This window comes from Ambystoma mexicanum, chromosome 12, assembly GCF_040938575.1.
Source record: "Ambystoma mexicanum isolate Mex_15411 chromosome 12, UKY_AmexF1_1, whole genome shotgun sequence".
Lineage (NCBI taxonomy): Eukaryota > Metazoa > Chordata > Amphibia > Caudata > Ambystomatidae > Ambystoma > Ambystoma mexicanum.
The window spans coordinates 460,746,219-460,765,274 of NC_090936.1; the positions used below are offsets into that span (position 1 = coordinate 460,746,219).

Genomic DNA, 19,056 nt, shown 5'->3' on the forward strand with positions numbered 1-19,056 from the left:
TTGCTTAGATGACTGGCTAATTACCGGGGACACTCCCCAGAGGTGCATTCAAAACACATCACAAACACTCATTCTGCTGTTCCAATCGGGCTTCTCTATGAACGAAAAGAAGTCCAGTCTAGTGCCTAGCCAAGTAAAACAATTTCTAGGGGCACTAATCAAAACAGACTCCTGACTAGTCTATCCCTCTGAAGAGAGGGTCCAAAACATGCTGTTTCAAACACCTCAGTATGTAGCCGGCTGTCGGGTGGCAATGCACCTGCTAGGAATGATGGCTTCCTGCATCTCCCTAGTGCATTACGCCAGGCTGTTCATGCGTCCAATGCAAGGCTGGCTAACAAAACGATGGTTGCAAGTAACTGGGTTCTGGGACAATCTAGTGGTGGTTTTTCACCTCTAGTTCAATTGCTACGGTAGTGGAACAGACAGTCTTTTAAAGGGACAACCTTTCCACACACCAGCGATCGAGGTCCCTCTCAACAGATGAATCTATGACCGGATGGGGTGCTCACTACCTGCATCACACTACTCGCGGCCGGTGGACACATGCGCTAACCAAGAAGCACACCAATCTTCTGGAACTACTAGCGATTCTCAAAGCACTGCAAGCCTTCAATACTCAGCTAGCGCACAAAACAGTCCAAGTCCCTACGGACAGCACCACAGCCATGTTTTATGTAAACAAGCAAGGGGGGAGGTACATGCTTTCCTGGGCTGTCCAAACTCTGACAGAACATCTGGCAGTGGCCACTGCATCACAGCATGTTCCTTGTCGCACAACCTGTTCCGGGGGAACTCAATTCTCTGGCAGACATACTAAGTAGAAGTACAGTGCTACCTTCAGAGCATGAATGGCAACTAAATACTGAAGTGCTCAAATTGGGGGTTCCCGGAGAGACCTTTTTTCGCAACACTGGAAAACAAGCAATGCCAAGATTATGCTTCCACGTTTCCTCAAAAAGGATCCAAGGGGAATGCACTTGTGATTAACTGGTCACGGAAATTTGCATATGCTCCCCCCACGACGCCTCTTCTCAACAAAATAGTCCACAAGCTACACTGGGAATAAGTAACACTGATCCTTTTGCTCCAATGTGGGCTCGCCAGACTAGGGATGTAACGGTATAACGGTATACCGTTAAAGATACCTTGAACCACTTAATTGAACAATAATAACCGTCACATTGTTTATACCGTTATACCGTTCATACCGTTAAGTGTGCTTTTCAATCTGATTTGGAAAGGCTGCAGTAAGCAATTGCTGCGCACTCTTGGTTTTGCACTGTTGGATGTGCCGTCTGCCAAGTAGTTTCAGTTGGAGCAGTTTTTAATGCCATTCCATAAACCACACGTGCCTTACACAAAATCAATATTTTAGCAATAGGAAGAATAGATACAGTGCCAAGAAGGAATAGTGTTTACTCTGGGGTGGCGGCTTTGGGGTTTATATATTTATAATGGATAATATTCTCTAAACATATGGCAATGGGGGATTTCCCTGGTTCTATCATTGAATTTACATATAATAAGTCACACTGCGAAATTCACTCATCTCTGTGGGTATTCCCTGCTGTCATACCAAAGGGTAACATGTCAGTGATTACTGAACACCTTTTGGCCCACAAGTAAACTAAAGGCTGTAACGTAAAGAGAAAGTGCGCGTGTGTGTGTGTGTGTGTGTATGTGCACAAGCGTATACTACCATCAGCCTCCATTGATCTGTGGCATGCAGGTTATCAAGATGGCAACATGTTCATCTTCACCAGTAGCCAGTGGGGAAGCAAAAAGCCTAAATGACCACTTAAGAAAAGCTATTCAGTTTGCTTTGCCAGTTGCAGCAGGCCTCCACCCCACCCCCTCCTCTCCACACGTGTGTTTGCGTTTGGTGGAAGCAAGGCATTTCAGTGGAAAGTATGTTGAAAAGCCCAATTCTGGCCCTGGGTGCCTGGTTTCGTTTGTGATGATACATCTGTCAATTTATGACCTTTTAGAAAATATTTGTTAAGAACAGTTAACTCCACCTGCTATACCGCGATAACCATGATATACCGTCATTTGGCAAGAAGGTTATCGTACCGTCAAAAAACGAATACCGTGTCACCCCTACGACCAGACATGGTTCTCACACCACCAAATTATATCCCTGTGTCCTCCCATGAAACTACTCTGCACACACAACCTGTTGACCCATGATCAGGTAAGAACGTTACACCCATGCCCACAGAAGCTAAACTTAGCAGCTTGGCTCATGAGGTCATAGTTTGTTCACCTTAACTTGGACCAAAGGTGCATGGAAATACTCAAGGAGGCACGCAAGTCTAACACAAGGCACTGTTATTTTAACAAATGGAAACACTTTGTGTTATGGTGCAGAACAGTCTCTCAACCCAACCGACTGTTCTCCAACCAATATAGTCAACTACCTACTGAACCTATTTGACTCAGGATTAGTCTTTAACTCACTCAAGGTACACCTAGCGGCTCTATCCACTTAAACCATGTCTCAAAACAAAAAATTGTGGTGGCAGAATCCCGTAGTTAAGGCTTTCATGGTGGGAGGGTGTAAAAAAGCTGTACCCTCCCATCGCTAATCCTACTCCCCGCTGGTACCTCATACTCACAGGCTCATGGGGGCCCTCTTCGAGCCTGTGAACAAGTCCAGCCATAAACATCTGACATTCAAGACGCCCTTCCTCATAGCCATTACCTCTATCAGAATGGTTAGCGAACTACAAGCTCTCAGTACAAGACACTTTCGTAGTTCTACACAAAGACAAGGTGGTCCTCGCTTTGCACCCAAATTCATATAAAAATTCCATGTCAATCAAACTATCGAGCTTCCTGCTTTTTTTCAAAACCCTCCAAATGCAGCAGAAAGAAGTATACATACACTAGATGTACGCAGAGCGTTCATGGTCTACATTCAAAAGACAGTCGATCACGAAGACAGATCGTTTTTGTATCAGTAGCCGCTGGGAAAGATGGGGACTCTATCTCTAAAGCAGCAATTTCTAAATGGATTGTCAACTGCATCCAACTTTGTTACTCTCTCGCCAAGAGAACATTGTTCTTTAAGCCCAGAGCATACAACTCTTGGCAATGGGGCAACTTTAGCATTCATAGCAAACGTGCCTCTTAATGCCATTTGCAAGGCTGCCACTTGGAGTTCAGTACACACCTTCACCCAACATTACTGTCTGGACACACATTCTATGGGTGATACACGCAGTGCTGTATCATCTCTTTGCACTGCTACCTTCTAATAACCCACCACCTCCTGCTAGAACTGCTTGCTAATCTATGCAAAGCATGTGATTCTAAGCAGATTTACAAGCCTCTGAAGGTTAACCTTATTCATCGTAATCGTATTTCAGAAGCTTGTATCTGCTTAGATTCACATGCACCTGCTTTTGCGGTCTCTTTGAGCAGAAGGTGCTTCAGAAAGAAGCATAGATTTTTGACACCACATGGTCTCTTCCTAACGTCATGCTGCAACTTACACTCCCTCTGGTCAGAAACAAATTCGAGGGACCTTGACACGTGAGGGGTCATGGGTACAGGGTTTGTCACACTAGGGATAGAATTAGTCGCGCCCTGTCGACGTCCTTTTTCAAACTTCGAGAAACTTCATGTGCAATACTCTGCAGCTTCCAGTAGATGTCGGTCTATGCAAAGCATGTGAATCTAAGCTGATGCAAGCATCCGAAATACGATTACAGTGAGTAATGAATCCTATACATTTATAAGAAGATTGTGCGCAGAGCCCACATAACAAAAACCCTAGCTGGGGAGTCTATCAGGCAGATGCAAGTTGAAAGTGCGTCAATATAAGAAAATCCCTGGCAAGAAAGTATACAAGACGGGAGCAAGTTACAAATGTGTTCATGTGAAAAAGCCCTGGTAGGAAAGAACACTAGACATTGAGGTGAACAGTGTGCAACAGTGCCCAAGAATGTCCTCATAAGGATACATAGGAACTGGTAAAATGCTGCTGAACATAGGAAGAGGAGAAAAAAACCTGACAGAGTACGGTAGCCTAACAAACTACAGACTAACAGCCAGGTTGTTTTGTTTACCAAGTTGTGTTGATGAAGAAAAACCTAGGGAACTGATATTCTTGAATATAAAATGGAGTATGGAGAAATTCAGGGGAAGGGAATCCCCCCTCTGGATCAAGGAACTCTATCCTTCTGGAACTTTTGTGTTGGAGTTGCGCATTTCCTTTCCTTTGGACATTTTCACACTATCAAAGACATGTTCCCTTTTGACCTTAGAGTTAATTTTGTTAGGATGTGAGGGCCAGAATAGTACTTTGGACACAGGACCTTTTGCTTTGGAAATTCTGACATCGACAGACCCTCAGTTGTGTTTGATGTAGTGAAACACCTCTTAGAGCTGGGACAGAGGCATTTCGCAACCCCCTTTTCTTTTGTTAAAGGTTTATGATCAAAATTGTAAGTCTGTGTCAGTCTCATTCCTGGTTCCCTCAGACAAGTTTCCTCTGGATGCAAGTTCCACAGCCCAGTAGGCAGTACCGAAAAGGATGTGCCTAGAGCTCTAGTCAGGCAGTGGCGTGGAACAAGGTTCATAATTAAGAATTACATTTAATCCTTTAAAACACATTAAAGTGATTGGCTAGTAAGATCTGCATGACTGTTGCTTAAAAGCAGGTTTGAGGCCAAACAGAATGAGCAAGAATGTCCAGATAGGGAGTTTGTTAAAATGTTCAACTGGCAGGGGTTTTCAGTATTGATCTCGTCAGGCCTGGCACATTCTTCAAAATCCCACAAGACCTGCAGGTCGAGTTACTTAGTTTACCTTCTCGACCTAAATGAAATGCATTCAACCAATGGTGACGGGTGACAACAAATTTACCTGTGCTTTCTGTAAAACGGTACATGTCACCACAAGCCTACTTTATATTTGGTGCAATGTTGCCACCCAGAGGCCATATATCACGGAAAGACGCCGGAGACCGTACGTTCTGGGCTGGGGTATTATAATAATTGAGCTCAGAAAATTAGACCAGAGGAAACACTTATAAACAAAGTATCAAAAGAAATTTTATTAGACCTGATACATTATTTAAATGAATGAATTCATCATGTTTTAATCAGCACTCAAGTTATTCACACTTCAGGGGAATTGGCTATTAAGAACATTTCATAGAATTGACAGTAAATCATACACCCATTCGTCCACAGGCAGCCACCATATATACAACAATTTATAAAAGCACTACCCAAAAGCTTATGTGGTAGAACTTAACACACAACATTGACATTTTTATTTTGGAAAAGTGCATTCAATGTTACAAGACCAACACAATTATACCCTATGTGGTATACTCCTGGAGTGGATCAATATTATGTAGAACATGATCACATCCCCAATGTGTCTGCCAACCATGCACAGTGAAACCTAGTATTTGCCATTTACTGCAAACTGTTTGACATTTAAAAGTTTCAAACATCCCCATACTCGTCAGCAAGGTTGAGTGCCTTGTAAACGTTACTCGATCTTCATAAAGTTTTCTGGACTATACCAGTTGATAAGTAGATGTTGCAAGCCCTGCTTATGCATTAATATCAAAGACCATCTCACTGGATTAGCCTCATGAAGGATTAGCAATAATTACATATTGGCCAACCCAGATATTTTATTGCTCATGTATCCAACCCTCCTTCCCATTTCAGCCCCCAAAGATGCATCCCGAGCACAACCCCCACAGCCATCAACGGCCCAAATTCATATCTCCACACTTCCTTCCCAATACATTCCAAAAAACTGACCACCTTGTAAACCAACAGGGAGAGCTCCAATCTCCATCTTCCTTATACCCTCACGGACACATCCACACTCTGCATGACCAACTCCACATACAGCCTCAATCCATCTACCAAACAACCCCTGCTAACAGATTCCCAGACCACTGCACAGGCAGTTCCCACTCTAAATCCATCAAATGTTCACACAGGCACTGCTAAATCCATCATATGTTCACACAGGCACTGCTATTGTCCCCACCCAGCCACACTCCAGAAGACTCATTTCCACTCTATCACACAAAAGCATTCCAACGCCCTTTTAGGCAAATCGCCACTGTCCATCCAGCCTGCAATGAATGAAGGCAAACTACCACCTCACATCTGTATGCCTCGTGACACACATTCACTTTCCTGCTTCACTGCTGGCACAGAGAATGAGGTGGAATGGGCGATAGGAGGGAGGAGGTAGAGCGGATGAGGCACAATAAACCAGTCTGGTGGATAGGTTGCCAAATTTGAACCTAGAACAGTGTTCCAATCCCAGATTCATGGACTCCTATATTGATCCCCTGGTACTTCTGTTTTCTAAATGTGAGAGTGTTTAAAATGAAGTTGAAGATGAGTAGAGCATGCTTTGTTTAATTGAAAAAACTGGCCAAGAGATTAATTCTATACCTGGCTTGCACAATTGATCCAATTTGGGTGATTTTGCGCACATTACTTTAGATCCATGCACAACAGTTTCTTTATTTCCTGAATGTGGAAGTGCTTGAAAATAAACTAAACCTGAATATAGTACACCTCAATAATTCAAACATTTTAGAGTGGATAGGAAAGGGGCAGTAACAGCCTAGCAGTGAAGTTGCCAATTTTAACACCAAGAGACCAGGTTCTAGCTGGGCTTCCCCATTTAACCACAAACCTTGGATCACAGGCAAACCATTGAACAGCAGCAAAAGGAACACTATTACTTAAATACTGGCAAGAAGGAATATGGCATAGTGGCTATATCAGACTTTAGAACGAAAAGGTGTGATTATTATTTGTAGACCCCCTTGATGTTTGAATCGATGAAGAAGAGACTTGAAACTAAACCCAACAAGGAAACAGGCTAACCCTCCCTTAAACGCAAGCACTTATAGTGATCACGCCTTCAGCAAGTGTTTTTCAATATTGTACCATGTCTTTAAAAAAAAAAAGTATCCATTATTTATATTTTTTCAACACATGTAGAAAATATCACATAGGAAACATAAGACAGCAATAAATATTTTCTGTTGGTGTATTTTGTGTGGCAATGTATGCAACCTAGAGAACAGTGCTCACAAAAGGGTTAGTACACCATAACGTGTGCAAATAAAAAGTAGGCATTGCTACAAAATCTAAAAATCCTCTGAGCAGCAGTTCAACACCTTGGTGTACCTATCATTCACCAAATAGAATATGTAGAAAAATGAAGACTAGAGACCAAACGAAGGCTATTTTCGAATTTTTATTTTTTTATTTTCTAAAGTGCTGTATTGTTAAAAATATAAACCTTTAGCACTATAGTAATATACAAAAATAGCATGCAAATACACACTCTTGCGTCCCGTCCCCTTTCCTCCATACTGTATAGGCGCCCCTGCCTAGGGACGGGAGACAGAAACTTCTTCACCAGAAAAACCTTCTTCCCCTTTAAATCTAGAGGCGCAGGGGTGTGGCCCTGGCAGCATGCGCTCCCCTGACTCCACCCACCGGCGCCACTCCTCAGTCCCCTTTTCCGCGTCAACGGCAATGGGCCGATTTCACCAGCGCTCCTGGGTTTGGCCTTGTCATGTAATTCCACGCACTCTTCCCGGATTCCTCTACTATCTTTTTGTCTTTTTTTGTCATCTAGGTACTTGGTCCTCCGGCGCCACGCTCCTCCCCGGCGCATGTCGACTTTTGCGGGCTTCAGCAGGTGTGCAACCTGCAAGGGACTCTTTCCTGCATCTGACCCCCACGCTCTTTGCCTGCGGTGCCTTGGCCCGGACCACAGCCGGGAAGGTTGCTCCGCGTGCGACCCTCTACTCCGAGCGCAATAAAGAACAGGCTAGCTAGGTGGAGGGAACTCTAGAAGGGTCGCCTCCAAAGGACTTGAAGAAGTTTGTCAAGCAGAGATCTAGGCCCAAGGGAGGGCCATTATTTTCAATGGCACCCCGTAAGGGCGACTTCTTCCCGAGGAAACGCCCAAGCGGGAGGAACCGCTCGGGTTCTGTTACCAGCACATGTACCCGAGGCTAACACAGCTACCAGCCTTGCAGCAGAGGAGTCTCCGGACCCCACCGGTATCAGTGCTGAGGGACTGCAAGGTTCTTCTACCGGGTCTACACCCTATTACCGGTTCCATGGCTGAGGGGGGCCTTCACGCAGCACTATCGGTGACAATGCTGAGGGCGATTCCCCTTCCACGCCTAGACCCGAGGTGTGGGATAGCACCAAGTGTCTTGGGTGAGACTGTGCCCAGAGGGCCATGCACCACGACTTTGGCACGCAGCCTGACAAAATGGCTGCTTGTCCGATGCCACACCTAGGAACAGAGCAGGAGGTTGAACGAGTTTCAAGGTGGGACTGGGGTCAACTTGGTATGTGGCCTACAGTGTGTACCCATCAGTAGTGTAGGACAGGAGCACCCTGCAACCCAGACTGAGTGTGCTCCGGCCCCAGCAGCCCCCGCCACTCGTCAATATCTCCTGCCTCCCCTTCGGCCTCTGAAGACAGCCCATAGTCATTCCCCCCCCCCCCCCCCCCCGGCTCTGGCACCAAAGGCCCCAGCGCAGCCCCCGCTGCCCCTACCGGCTCCTCCGATTCCAGCTCCAACAGTACAGGCAGTTCCACACCAGCCTCCGGCCCCAGGCTCCATGGCTCCCAGCACTCCGCCACCCACTCCGGACCAGCCGGGCACCCTGGTGGACACAGATTAAGAGGAGGACCCTGACACGCCGTTGTCAGCTAAGGCCTTCCACAACAGGCTTGCAGGTTTGGCAGAATATTCAGGCGTTCCTCAACCTGAGGTCGAGCAGCCCGAGGAGGGGGTCCTGGCAGAAGAACTCGCCCTACGACCCCCTACAAAGACTGGTATCCCGATGCAGAAAGACGTTGTGGCTCTGGCCAAGAAGGGGTGGCTCAAGCTTCACTTGGCCCAACCTGTCAATCGGCTCCTCTTTGCCAAGTATAGACCGATGGAGGGGGATACACTCTTGTTATCAACACACCCCCAGCCTCATTCTTCTGTGATTGCTGTGGCGTCACTATACTCTAAGTCTCAGTTGTCCTCTGCCACCTCGTCCTCGGCACTGCTAGGCAAGGAGGAGATAATCTTGGAGGTGTATGTGAAGAAGCTGTACTCGATTGCCTCTCTGCACCTGCGTCAGTCCAACGCAGATGCCATCCTGGCAGCCGCTAACCAGAGGTTGTGGTGGGAAATGGAACTTAGTTGCAGAGCCAGGCACGCTTCAAGGTGGGTCTAGGAGAATCCAGGCTGGTAGCGCAGGACATCATGGAGTCCAGTGGCCCACATCGATACCTCTTGCCGGGCCATCTGCATCGCCACGGACGTGAGGACTGCCTGGCTTCGGGCCACCAAGTTTAACCCTTATGTCCAGGATCGCATATTGGACCTTCCATTCGAGGGTAGTGACCTCTTTCACTCTACCATCGACGAGGAATTAGATAAAAAGAACAGCTCGCAAACAGTGAAGTCTTTATCCTGACGAAGGCCACGCCCAAGGCGTACGCCCAGTTGCATCAATGCTCTGACAAGAGGCAGGCGTTCGGTGGGTTCCGGGGATTCCAGCAACGGAGGATGAGACAACCTGATGGTTCGCTGAGTCAGCAGTGTTGCAAGCAACGAAAAGGGGGGGAGCGCAAGAGCTTCTTCCTGTCCCCCTCCTTAGCAGCAGCCTCAGAGAATAAAAAGGCATGACTCATCCCTCCGGGTCCACATGTTTCCAGTGGGGGGGCGGGGGGGGGCAGGCTAGCCTGTCATGTGCATTTCTGATGCCAGAACTTTGCAGACCTTTGAATCCTCTCAATAGTATCCAAGGGGTACCACCTGCCTATACCTGGGGTTGCTGGTGTTTCCGTGCAGAGGGGACATGGCCTAGCAGTTCGGGCTGTGCTGCTACCATCGGTGGCAGTACCTGACTGATTTGCATATGGCTGGACCCCTTTTGCAATGGCGCAGACGGGCTAAAAAACGGTGGTGTGGAAGGTTGCCCAGAGCAATGCCAGTGGTACAGATTCATTCAAAACCTTCTGCCCATCACTTTTGTGGTCACTATACCTCACTCTCCACCTTCCTCCCCTGCCACAGATTGGGAGGGTTACCCTGTTGGCGGCGATCCAGTCGCTCATCGAGAGCCAGGCAGTGGAAGAAGTACCAGCCTCCCAGAGGGGCTTAGGCTTCTATCCCAGGATTTTCGCCATACAAAAGAAGAACCAGGCTGGCCTGAGAGTTGTGTTGCACCTATCCACCCTCAACCTCTTCCTCCCTCTTCGAAAATTCAAGATGGTTACGCCAGCACTCATTGCAGAGACACTAGACAAGGGAGATTGGATGTGCTCCCTGGATCTGAAGGACACCTACCTACACGTCCCGATTTGGCAGCCCCATCGCTCCTTCCTACGCTTCCGGATCATGGGCTGTCATTTCCGGTACAAGGTGCTACCCTTTGACCTCAACTCAGCCCCCAGGGTATTTACCAGACTCCGGAATGCAGTTGCAGCCCTACTCGGGCCACCATTTCTACCCGTACCTGAACAACTGGCTCGTCGGGGCGAGATCCCCGGAGGGGGTGGTTCACACTTCCTCTGCACTTATGAGTACACTCCACGTCATGAGGTTTACCATCAACCTCAAGTCTCAGCTGCAGCCCACGCAGTTCCTCTACCTCAGGGCTGTCCACCTCCCGGGGGAGGCCAACTTGGAAGCGGGCAGGCTCAGCAGGCTGGGAGCAGACAATTACGAGTGGCATTTGAACAACCAGGTCCTGCAGGGGTCTTCAACGCATAGGGCCATCGTCAGGTGGATCTTTTTGCCTCTTGGAAGAACAGGAAGTGCCAGCAGTTCGCGTCTTGGCATGGACAGGGTCCCGGATCCCTGGGAGGCACCATGGAGATTCAATGGGAGGGAATGACAGCCTAGGCCTTTCCTCCCACACCCCTGATCCCCAGGGTACTCTGCAAGATAAAGGAAGCTTGTCACTGCAGCATCATAGTGATAGTGCCTGGGTGGCTTGCGAGGCCGTGGTTCTCCCAATTGCTCAGCCTCTCGGACAGACCACCCATTCACCTTCCGCTGGGCCTAGCACTTCTCCTGTCCCAGCAGGGCGGCAGGGTCTGCACCCGCTCCTCACAAGTTAGCCCTCGCACCGTGGTTCCTGGTCAGATCACCCTCGAGCACCTGAGATCATCCATGGCGCTATGTGCTCTCGTTCGCGACACACCTTGCCCACTCAGGCATACAGGTGGACACATGTCACACCTATCTGGCAGTCATAGGGGCCTACAGGAATTCTGAGGAGGTTGTCCTCTCCTCTTCCAACCCAATAGTCGAGAAACATCTTACGGGCATGTACAGGCTTTACCCGCCATTCAAAAGGCCACACCCTGTGTGGGACCTCAATGTGGTGTTGGGCGCCTTGGCGCACAAACCCTTCGAGCCAATGGCTTCTGCAGACATCAGGCTGGTCACCATCAAGACAGCTCTGCTAGTAATACTCGCCTATGCTTGCAGAGTCAGCAAGATACAGGTTCTGGTGGCTTCAGAGCCCTATACCACTTTCCACAGGGTCAAGGTGGTCCTACGGATGCACCTGGCGTTCCTACCGAAGGTACCCTCCGCTTTCCATCTGAACGAGGAAATAGTATTGCCTCCTTTATTGGCGGACCCCAAGGACGAGGCTTAGTCTTGCACTGTCTGGATGTCAGACGTGCTCTGAAATTCTGTCTGGATAGGACCAAGAGCTTCTGCAAATCGGACGCACTTTGTCAGCTTTGGGGGCTCCAAACCCGGTTAACAGGCATCCAAGGCGTCCATCGCAAGGTGCTAATTTACACTCACGCAGTCAGAGCCTAGGCCACTGCCATCACCTTCCAGCGGCCGGTTCCGTGGCAGGTCATAAGCAGGGTAACTACCTGGGCAACCCCTTCAGCTTTCTGGAAGCATTACTGTTTGGATGCCGGCTCTAAGTAAGACACGGCCTTCGGACAGGCGGTTCTAAGGAACTTGTTTAAGAAGGGTCTCCTCTCCAACCCAGGGCTACATTCAGTTGAATTCGCCCATACAGTATGGAGGAAAGGGGGATGGGGCGTAAGAGTAATGAAAAGTTACTCACCGCAGTGACTAACGTACTCTTAGTCCCCTTTCTTCCATATGTCCCACGATCCTCCCTCTAATAATACAGGTGTCATTAAGGAATGATAAATATTGTCGACGCGTCAATGGGGTTTGAGGAGTGGCGCCGGTGGGCGGAGTCGGGGATCACATGCTCCCAGGGCCACACCCCAGTGCGCCTCTAAATTTAAAGGGGAAGAAGGTGTTTTTGGTGAAAAATCTTCCGTCTCCCGTCCCTAGGAAGGGACACCCATACAGTATGGTGGAAAGGGGACTAACGAAAGGACTTGGAGTACGTTAGTCACTACGGTAACTTCTAATTTTTCATTTTACCGAGGGGGAGTTATACTCGCCAAGAAACACGCAGGTGTCAACAGTGCGAGGTATAAGAACCTTTGACATAACATTCATCATTTACATTTACACCACTATCACAATTAATCACTCATTAAAATTCTCTGTAAAATCAAGATTCCTTTTAACATATATTATCGATTTTCAATTTTATACAATGGAAAATATAAATTTCCTTAAATCTCGTGCATCAGTCATTCCTATCAGAATTCACTTTTTTAAATAAAGTTATTGAAAGTCTTCCACAACAGTACAGCAGGGTAGCTCATTATGACTCGGGGATTGCATCCCTCAGGGTGTTAACTGACAAGGATGTAATATTTAGTCAAGGACAAGTCGACACTGTTTTGGCCCCATGTTTTGGTTCCGTCCGTACTGAGACGTTCTTCGCTGCATTAAAGGATGGGCTTCATCAGGTCATGAGATTTCTATAAAGATGAGGATTAATCTTGTAAACCCCAGTTACCCTTATACTGTAGCGCATATAGGGCTGTGATAATTCTTCTTTTTTAATCAATTAGAAGGGCTTGGATCTTCCACCTTTGCCTGAGCGGCATAGACTCATCAGTTTGGGCAAGGTGCGATCATCTCCTTCTTGGCAAGAGAATAAAAGCTGGCATGTGCTTAACTGCATATCGTCTAGACATAAAAACTTAAGCGTCAAGATAGTAGTGTGCGCTATGCAATTTGGCAACATGAACTTAGTCTTTACGTTCAATTAGGTGTACCATGCAGTTAGTATTCATAGTGCACTCTCTTTTCCATACCACATGCCTCCCAGTTCTTTTGTTAATATTCAGTATTGCCCGAGTTAGATATGGGATTTTTACAATAGCGAATGTTGCAGAATGTATTCCATCGCATCAATACCCTACTCACCTCGTAACATTTTACTATTTTGCTTGTTTTCTGAATTAGTATGTGAAGTATGTGCCCGGTTTCAAAATGCAGAATGGCCATGTTTAGATTTGGATAGAAAATATCCCAGTTTGTTGATTCATTTGATGTAACTTAATATTAACCTAACCATTGTTTCCTTTGGTGTCTCCAAATCAAGGTTATGACCACAGAAGGCACTGGACGGAGGGTCTTGGTAGAAGATAAGTTGCCCCACATATTTGGCTTTACCTTGCTGGGAGATTACATCTACTGGACAGACTGGCAGAGAAGGAGCATTGAAAGAGTGCACAAACGTACCGCTGAGCGAGAGGTCATTATAGATCAGCTACCAGATCTTATGGGCCTGAAGGCAACAAGTGTCCATCAGATAAGGGGTAAGAATGAGGTTTCATCCTCTCTGCCAGTCTTCTTTGGTCTTGAAATTGTAATATTGCACATGAATCGAAGATCATAGTCGTTTGGAAAACAATCCACTAAGGTATGCAGGTGCTGGTTACTATTATTTGGCATTTAAAATGCCCCCCCCCCCCCCGACACACCCTTCCACCTCCTCCCATCTAAGGGGAGGCCTAAATAAGCATGACCGGGCAGATCCTGGGACCGGAAAAGTGTGGGTGAAGCGCCCGTTGTGTGGCCCCCCCTTCACCCACTCGCGGAGAGCCCTCAGGAGACCTTTTCCGGACTGAGCCTTGTGGGTAATTAGAGAACCGTGTCTCACACTTTAAGTGGTACTGGGAGAAGTTGAAGCTGTGGAAGAGGGTCAGGTGGTGTCATTGGCCCACAGGGTACTTAAAGGCAACAGAGAACACTGCACACAGAGATTGGTGCTCCAGTGCCACAGAAATGTAGTGCGCGTTGCTGCCGACAGTGGTGCACCTAAGCACTGAGACAGATTGGTAACGTGTAGGCCCCATGGCTTCGGCTAGGGGCGTGTGCCTGCCTTACCGGTAGCATATCCACGCAGGGCCTGGACCCGGTAGTTGGGATGCAGTAATAGTGTTTCTGTGCAGAAAGGACCCAAGTGCTACTCTGTGAGTTGGTGGTGGTCGGCTGACCTCTAGATACAGTGAAAGCTGTGGTGGAGCGGACAGTGAGAAGTACACAACTGGTGGTGAATCTTGAGGAGGAGTGGAGCAGTAGCTCTGGGAGTTGACTGATGACTGGTGATCGGGAAAGCCCAAGGCGAGCTCCCTCCCAGAAGGGGTGAACAACTAGGGGTACTTAACTTTTGCTGCGGGTGGGGAGGAGTTTTCCCAGCTCCTATTTGGACAGAGTGAAAGGGCTTGAGTGCCTGGCTGTGGATGACCTGGAGAACCGCCCTACATAAATTCCAGTTCCAGGACCCCCTGAGACTAGCGGATTCCCCCAGACGGCGAACATGGAGGAGGATCCAATTTCCACTAAGGACATAGCCACTCTCATGGAGGAAATAAGGGGCATGCTTTCCGCCCTGGGGCAAAGGCTGGACAAAATAGATCAGATGATTGACACCATTGATGAGGGTTCAAGGCCTTGAGTGCAACCAAACAACTTTAGACACGATGGAGATGCAAATTAATATGCAGATTTCAGAGCTGGAGAGGAGAGGGACAGAGGTGCGTTTGAATGGACGATTTTGAGAACAGGAGCGAAGAAACAACCTCTGTTTCTTTGGTTTTCCTGAAAAAGTGAGAATCCGAGAGTGACATCAAATGCTCAATATTGGAGGTCTTGTGACTGCTGTTTGGCTCAGATGTCCTTGATGCGCCTACAATCGATAGGGTGTACCAGGACAATTTCGGCGAGATTCCATTATTACTCTGAAAAAATGAAGATCTTGGACAGAGCCAGAAGGGCCGGTAGTATTGACTATGGTCTGGTCCCCTTTGTCTAGTTTCTCATGTAACATTTTTGTTACCCTTTATACAATTAATGGCTGGTGGCAGTGGTTTACTTTTTGCAACCATTGTGTTTTTTTTACTGCGGGCTGCGTTAACACCTGCAGTAATGTACCAATGGGTGCCTATTTTGTCAAAATGGCCCTGGTCTTCTTTTTTTGCCATTTCTTGCTGGAAAGGTCCTTCTTGAGATTTACTCTGCGCGCCAAACCAGGTTTTGGTCCCTTTGTTCGTTTTTGTCTTTGGCGGGATTCACGAGTGACGCCTGCCTCTGGCTCCAGTTCTGGCAGGGGCAGGATGTGATGGAGGTACCCGAAACTCCCTGTGCTTAATCCCCTTGGTTACAAGAATGCACCCAAAGGTGATTGGCCAGCTGGCTCTCCGGCAAGGACAGCCACCCTGCTTTCATTGACAGCTAGGCTGGAATGAATGGGAGAAACCTGCATAAAAGGCAAGGCTTTTTGGCTTGGAAGGCAGTCACCACTGGACGAAGGAATCCAAAGAAGAATTGGAAGAGACGCCTGCTGCAACTCTTGGACCGTTGTTTTGTCCGGTGAAGCCCTGCTGCTTTGCTGAAACTCCAAATTTGCCTTGACTAGAGAAGCCCTGCAAGGACGACTTCTCCCCTTGAGTTGGTGGGACCAATAAACTCCAAAATGAACTCTTATTGGACATCCTCTCAGAGCTGGCTGTACTTCTGCTGCTGGAACCGAAGAGCCAGGGAGAGTAACACCAAACTGAGTGCATCACTTTTGAGTCGGACCCGAGCTTGTGGAATATCCTTTGGACTCCCAGTAAGCAGGACTGACCAAGCCTGAGTCACCTCAACATAGTGTTGTACCTCAGATGCGAGGAAAGTCCAGAGTGGTATCCGAGAGTTCGTGGTGGTGCTATTTTCTGAGGCGCGAGGAGCTTGAAACCGCAAAGTGCCCCTCAATAGAAGTTTGTCCTTTTCTGACATTGACCGACCCATTGCAGTATAGGACTCCCCAGAAGTCCTCCCTCTTGGTCCACGAATGAGGCCCAGGAACACCAGGATCTACAGAGCTGCGCAGGAACAGAAGCAAGCTGGAACCATTTCTTCGAACCAAAGGTACTGTAAAGTTTGAGAGGACTTACCTCTCGTTGTTGTAGCCTTACTTGATATTAGTTGAGACTTGTCTTGGTTGCTTCTGTAGAGTTGCTTGCATCTTCTACCTCTCACAAGCCTCCCAGCTTGTGACCCTACTTTGATTCTACTTTTTCTACAGCCTTCTAAAACATTGTGAAAGACTTTCTACTTAACTGCAAGAAGTGCTTCAGCTCACCTAGACTTTTGCTGAATTGACATTGGCTGGCTCCCTGAATTACTCTTCTCTCCTCTGCTTGTGTCTTACCTTCCCTCCAGGAAAGTGTTAATTTACTTTGCATTGGGGGGTTCAAAAGTACTTACCTGCTTCACAATATTTGTGTGATCTCTTGTTTTATCCTGAAATCTCTTTACTTTAACACTCATCTCAGTATTGCTCCAAGTGTACCAGTGATATATTTATTTCAACAGTGTCCTAGCTATTTAAGTCACCTGAGGGTGTAGGAAGTGTCTGTGTACCATCCCAAATGGGTATTTGCTGAATTGGAGAAACTAATTGTATATTTTGGAGTGTATTTGTGTTAGTATTATATTGCCCCTTCTGAAGAAGGCTTATTCAAACTGACTGTTACAAAAATTAATAATTGTTTAATCAAGAAGCCTTGAGTATAATTGTTTATTTAAATACTTGTCACTGTGAATCTGTGTAAATCCCCTACTGCTCACATTGACCCCTCTTGAGATAAGGCTGTCTGCTTAGCCACACTACCAACCTGTGTAGTACAGACTTGTACCAAAGGTTGGGTTCCTATTGCCAGGAGGCCAACGTTGTTGTAGTCGACCCAAAGGGTACTGCACCAAATCTACACACACTTCCAAAATGGTTGAATGACCAGGGTGTGAGGTATTGCTGGGGCTTACCTTTCTCGCTTTCTTTTGAACATGTGAAGAGTTTCTGCTTAAATAATGGAAGAGCCCAAGCCCGACTCCAATTTCCGGGGGACTTGGGAGAAGGGGCCGCGGGCCAGGCTCTAGGGATACAGGCAGAAGATCGCCAAATCGTGTAAAATAAAGAAGCTTAACACACCAACCGGTGTGAAACGGAGCAGATGAAGGTGATGCCTGGAGTCTTCGACTGTACAGCATCACTTACAAGACATCACTTTAACTCAAGACAGGCGCTTGGATGCAGATGAAACCTTGTGCAGCTTGGGATAGCTTCTAGGAGTGAAATAAAGGGCGAGTGTGGGGGAGGGTACAAACATTCTGACACCATGACGTTAGGAGGGGGCTTTGGGTATGGAGCTTTGCAGTGTTGGTCCTATGATTGGGAAAACCGCTGATGATTCGGTCCTGGCTCCGGGGATGTATCTCAGCGGGATTGGATGGTGTGGGAGGGGGTGGATGGGGGCGGTGGGGAAGGGAAAGTTAAGGTTTCCGAGTTTTTGTTGGTTCCATGATAAGCAATATTTGCCATGGGGAGTCTAAAACGGGTTCATGCAAAATGTGTTCTACAAGAGGGCAGTCTCGGGAGCGGGTGGAAATGTGCAGCACTCAGGGAAGAGGTGAATGATGACAATGGGTGAGATGACAATCGGCTCCCTCAATGTACGAGGCCTTAATTCACCAAGCAAAAGGTCGATGGTATTTAGCAAATTTAAGAGGGCGAGATTTGCTTGCAGGAGACTCATTGGAGCAGTATGAGGGAATCCTGCATAAGAGCCAGGGAAGATGAGAGGTATTCGTAACCTCAGATGTAAAGAAGAGACCATACTCCCCCCAGAACCCAAAGACTTTGGTTTCCTGGAAGCTGCTCGGCGGGTCATGGCAATAACGCCACCGGATCGCTAGTCGGCTTAGTTTATGGTCGGAACTACGACGGTATCAGATCGTCTTCGAACCTCCGACTTTTGTTCTTGATTAATGAAAACATTATTGGCAAATACGCTGGTCCAAGAATTTCACCTCTAGCGGCACATGAGTTTGGAATCCATTTATGCCCTGAATTCAGGGCAGTGAGAATTTTAGGAGGTGGTACAAGACGATCTGAGTGTTTGTGGAGGGCCGACTGCTGGTGGGAGGGGATTTTAATATGGTTTTGGATCCCCTGAAGGACCTCCTGAGGTTGAGATAGGTGGCAGAACATGAGCGAGGGAAGGAACCTCATCCCGTTTTGGAGAAGTCAATGAGACCCTGGGTTTGCTGGACTTGCTCCCGCCCCTTAGTAGAACATACCCTTTACTTATTTTTCTGCAGTGCAGAATTGCTATTCACAAATAGATCTAGTACTTGTCGGTACACTTCTGAAGGCACAGGTTCTGGACTCCCAGGGGGCCCCGATCTCCTGGTCAGACCATGATATGGTGAAAGTGGTATTAGTGCTGGGTTGGATGCTACCACTCACAGGGTGTTGTAGCTGTAATTACTTCCTTTTGCAAGACAGGGAAGTGACACAAGAACTGCTCACCACTATAAAGGATTATTTCAGCTTCAATGATATGGGGGAAGTGAGCGTACAGACCCAGTGGGAAGGTTTTTAAGGCAGCCATTGAGGGTGTGGGAGGGGGCTCTGAAAGGGATAGGCTCACAGAAAAAGGAGAGGGGTGTTGGGGAGGAGCAAGCGCCTTGGGCACGTGCCTTGCTTCACCGCCCAAGCGCTTTACAAATGAGGCAAGACTTCTAAGCACTATAGCACTGAGAAAGCTTTTCTCATGCAAAATAATCACACAC

At 47.5% G+C, this 19,056-nt stretch overlaps 1 protein-coding gene across 1 annotated transcript in view; it reads left to right on the forward strand.

Moving 5' to 3' along the window:
- LRP6 (LDL receptor related protein 6) overlaps window positions 1-19,056 on the forward strand; it is a 1,542,295-nt gene that overhangs the window by 679,223 nt on the left and 844,016 nt on the right. The window contains exon 8 of the mRNA XM_069628714.1: window positions 13,538-13,754. Within this exon, the coding sequence (XP_069484815.1) occupies window positions 13,538-13,754 (217 nt within the window). The remainder of the gene's footprint in view (window positions 1-13,537; window positions 13,755-19,056) is intronic.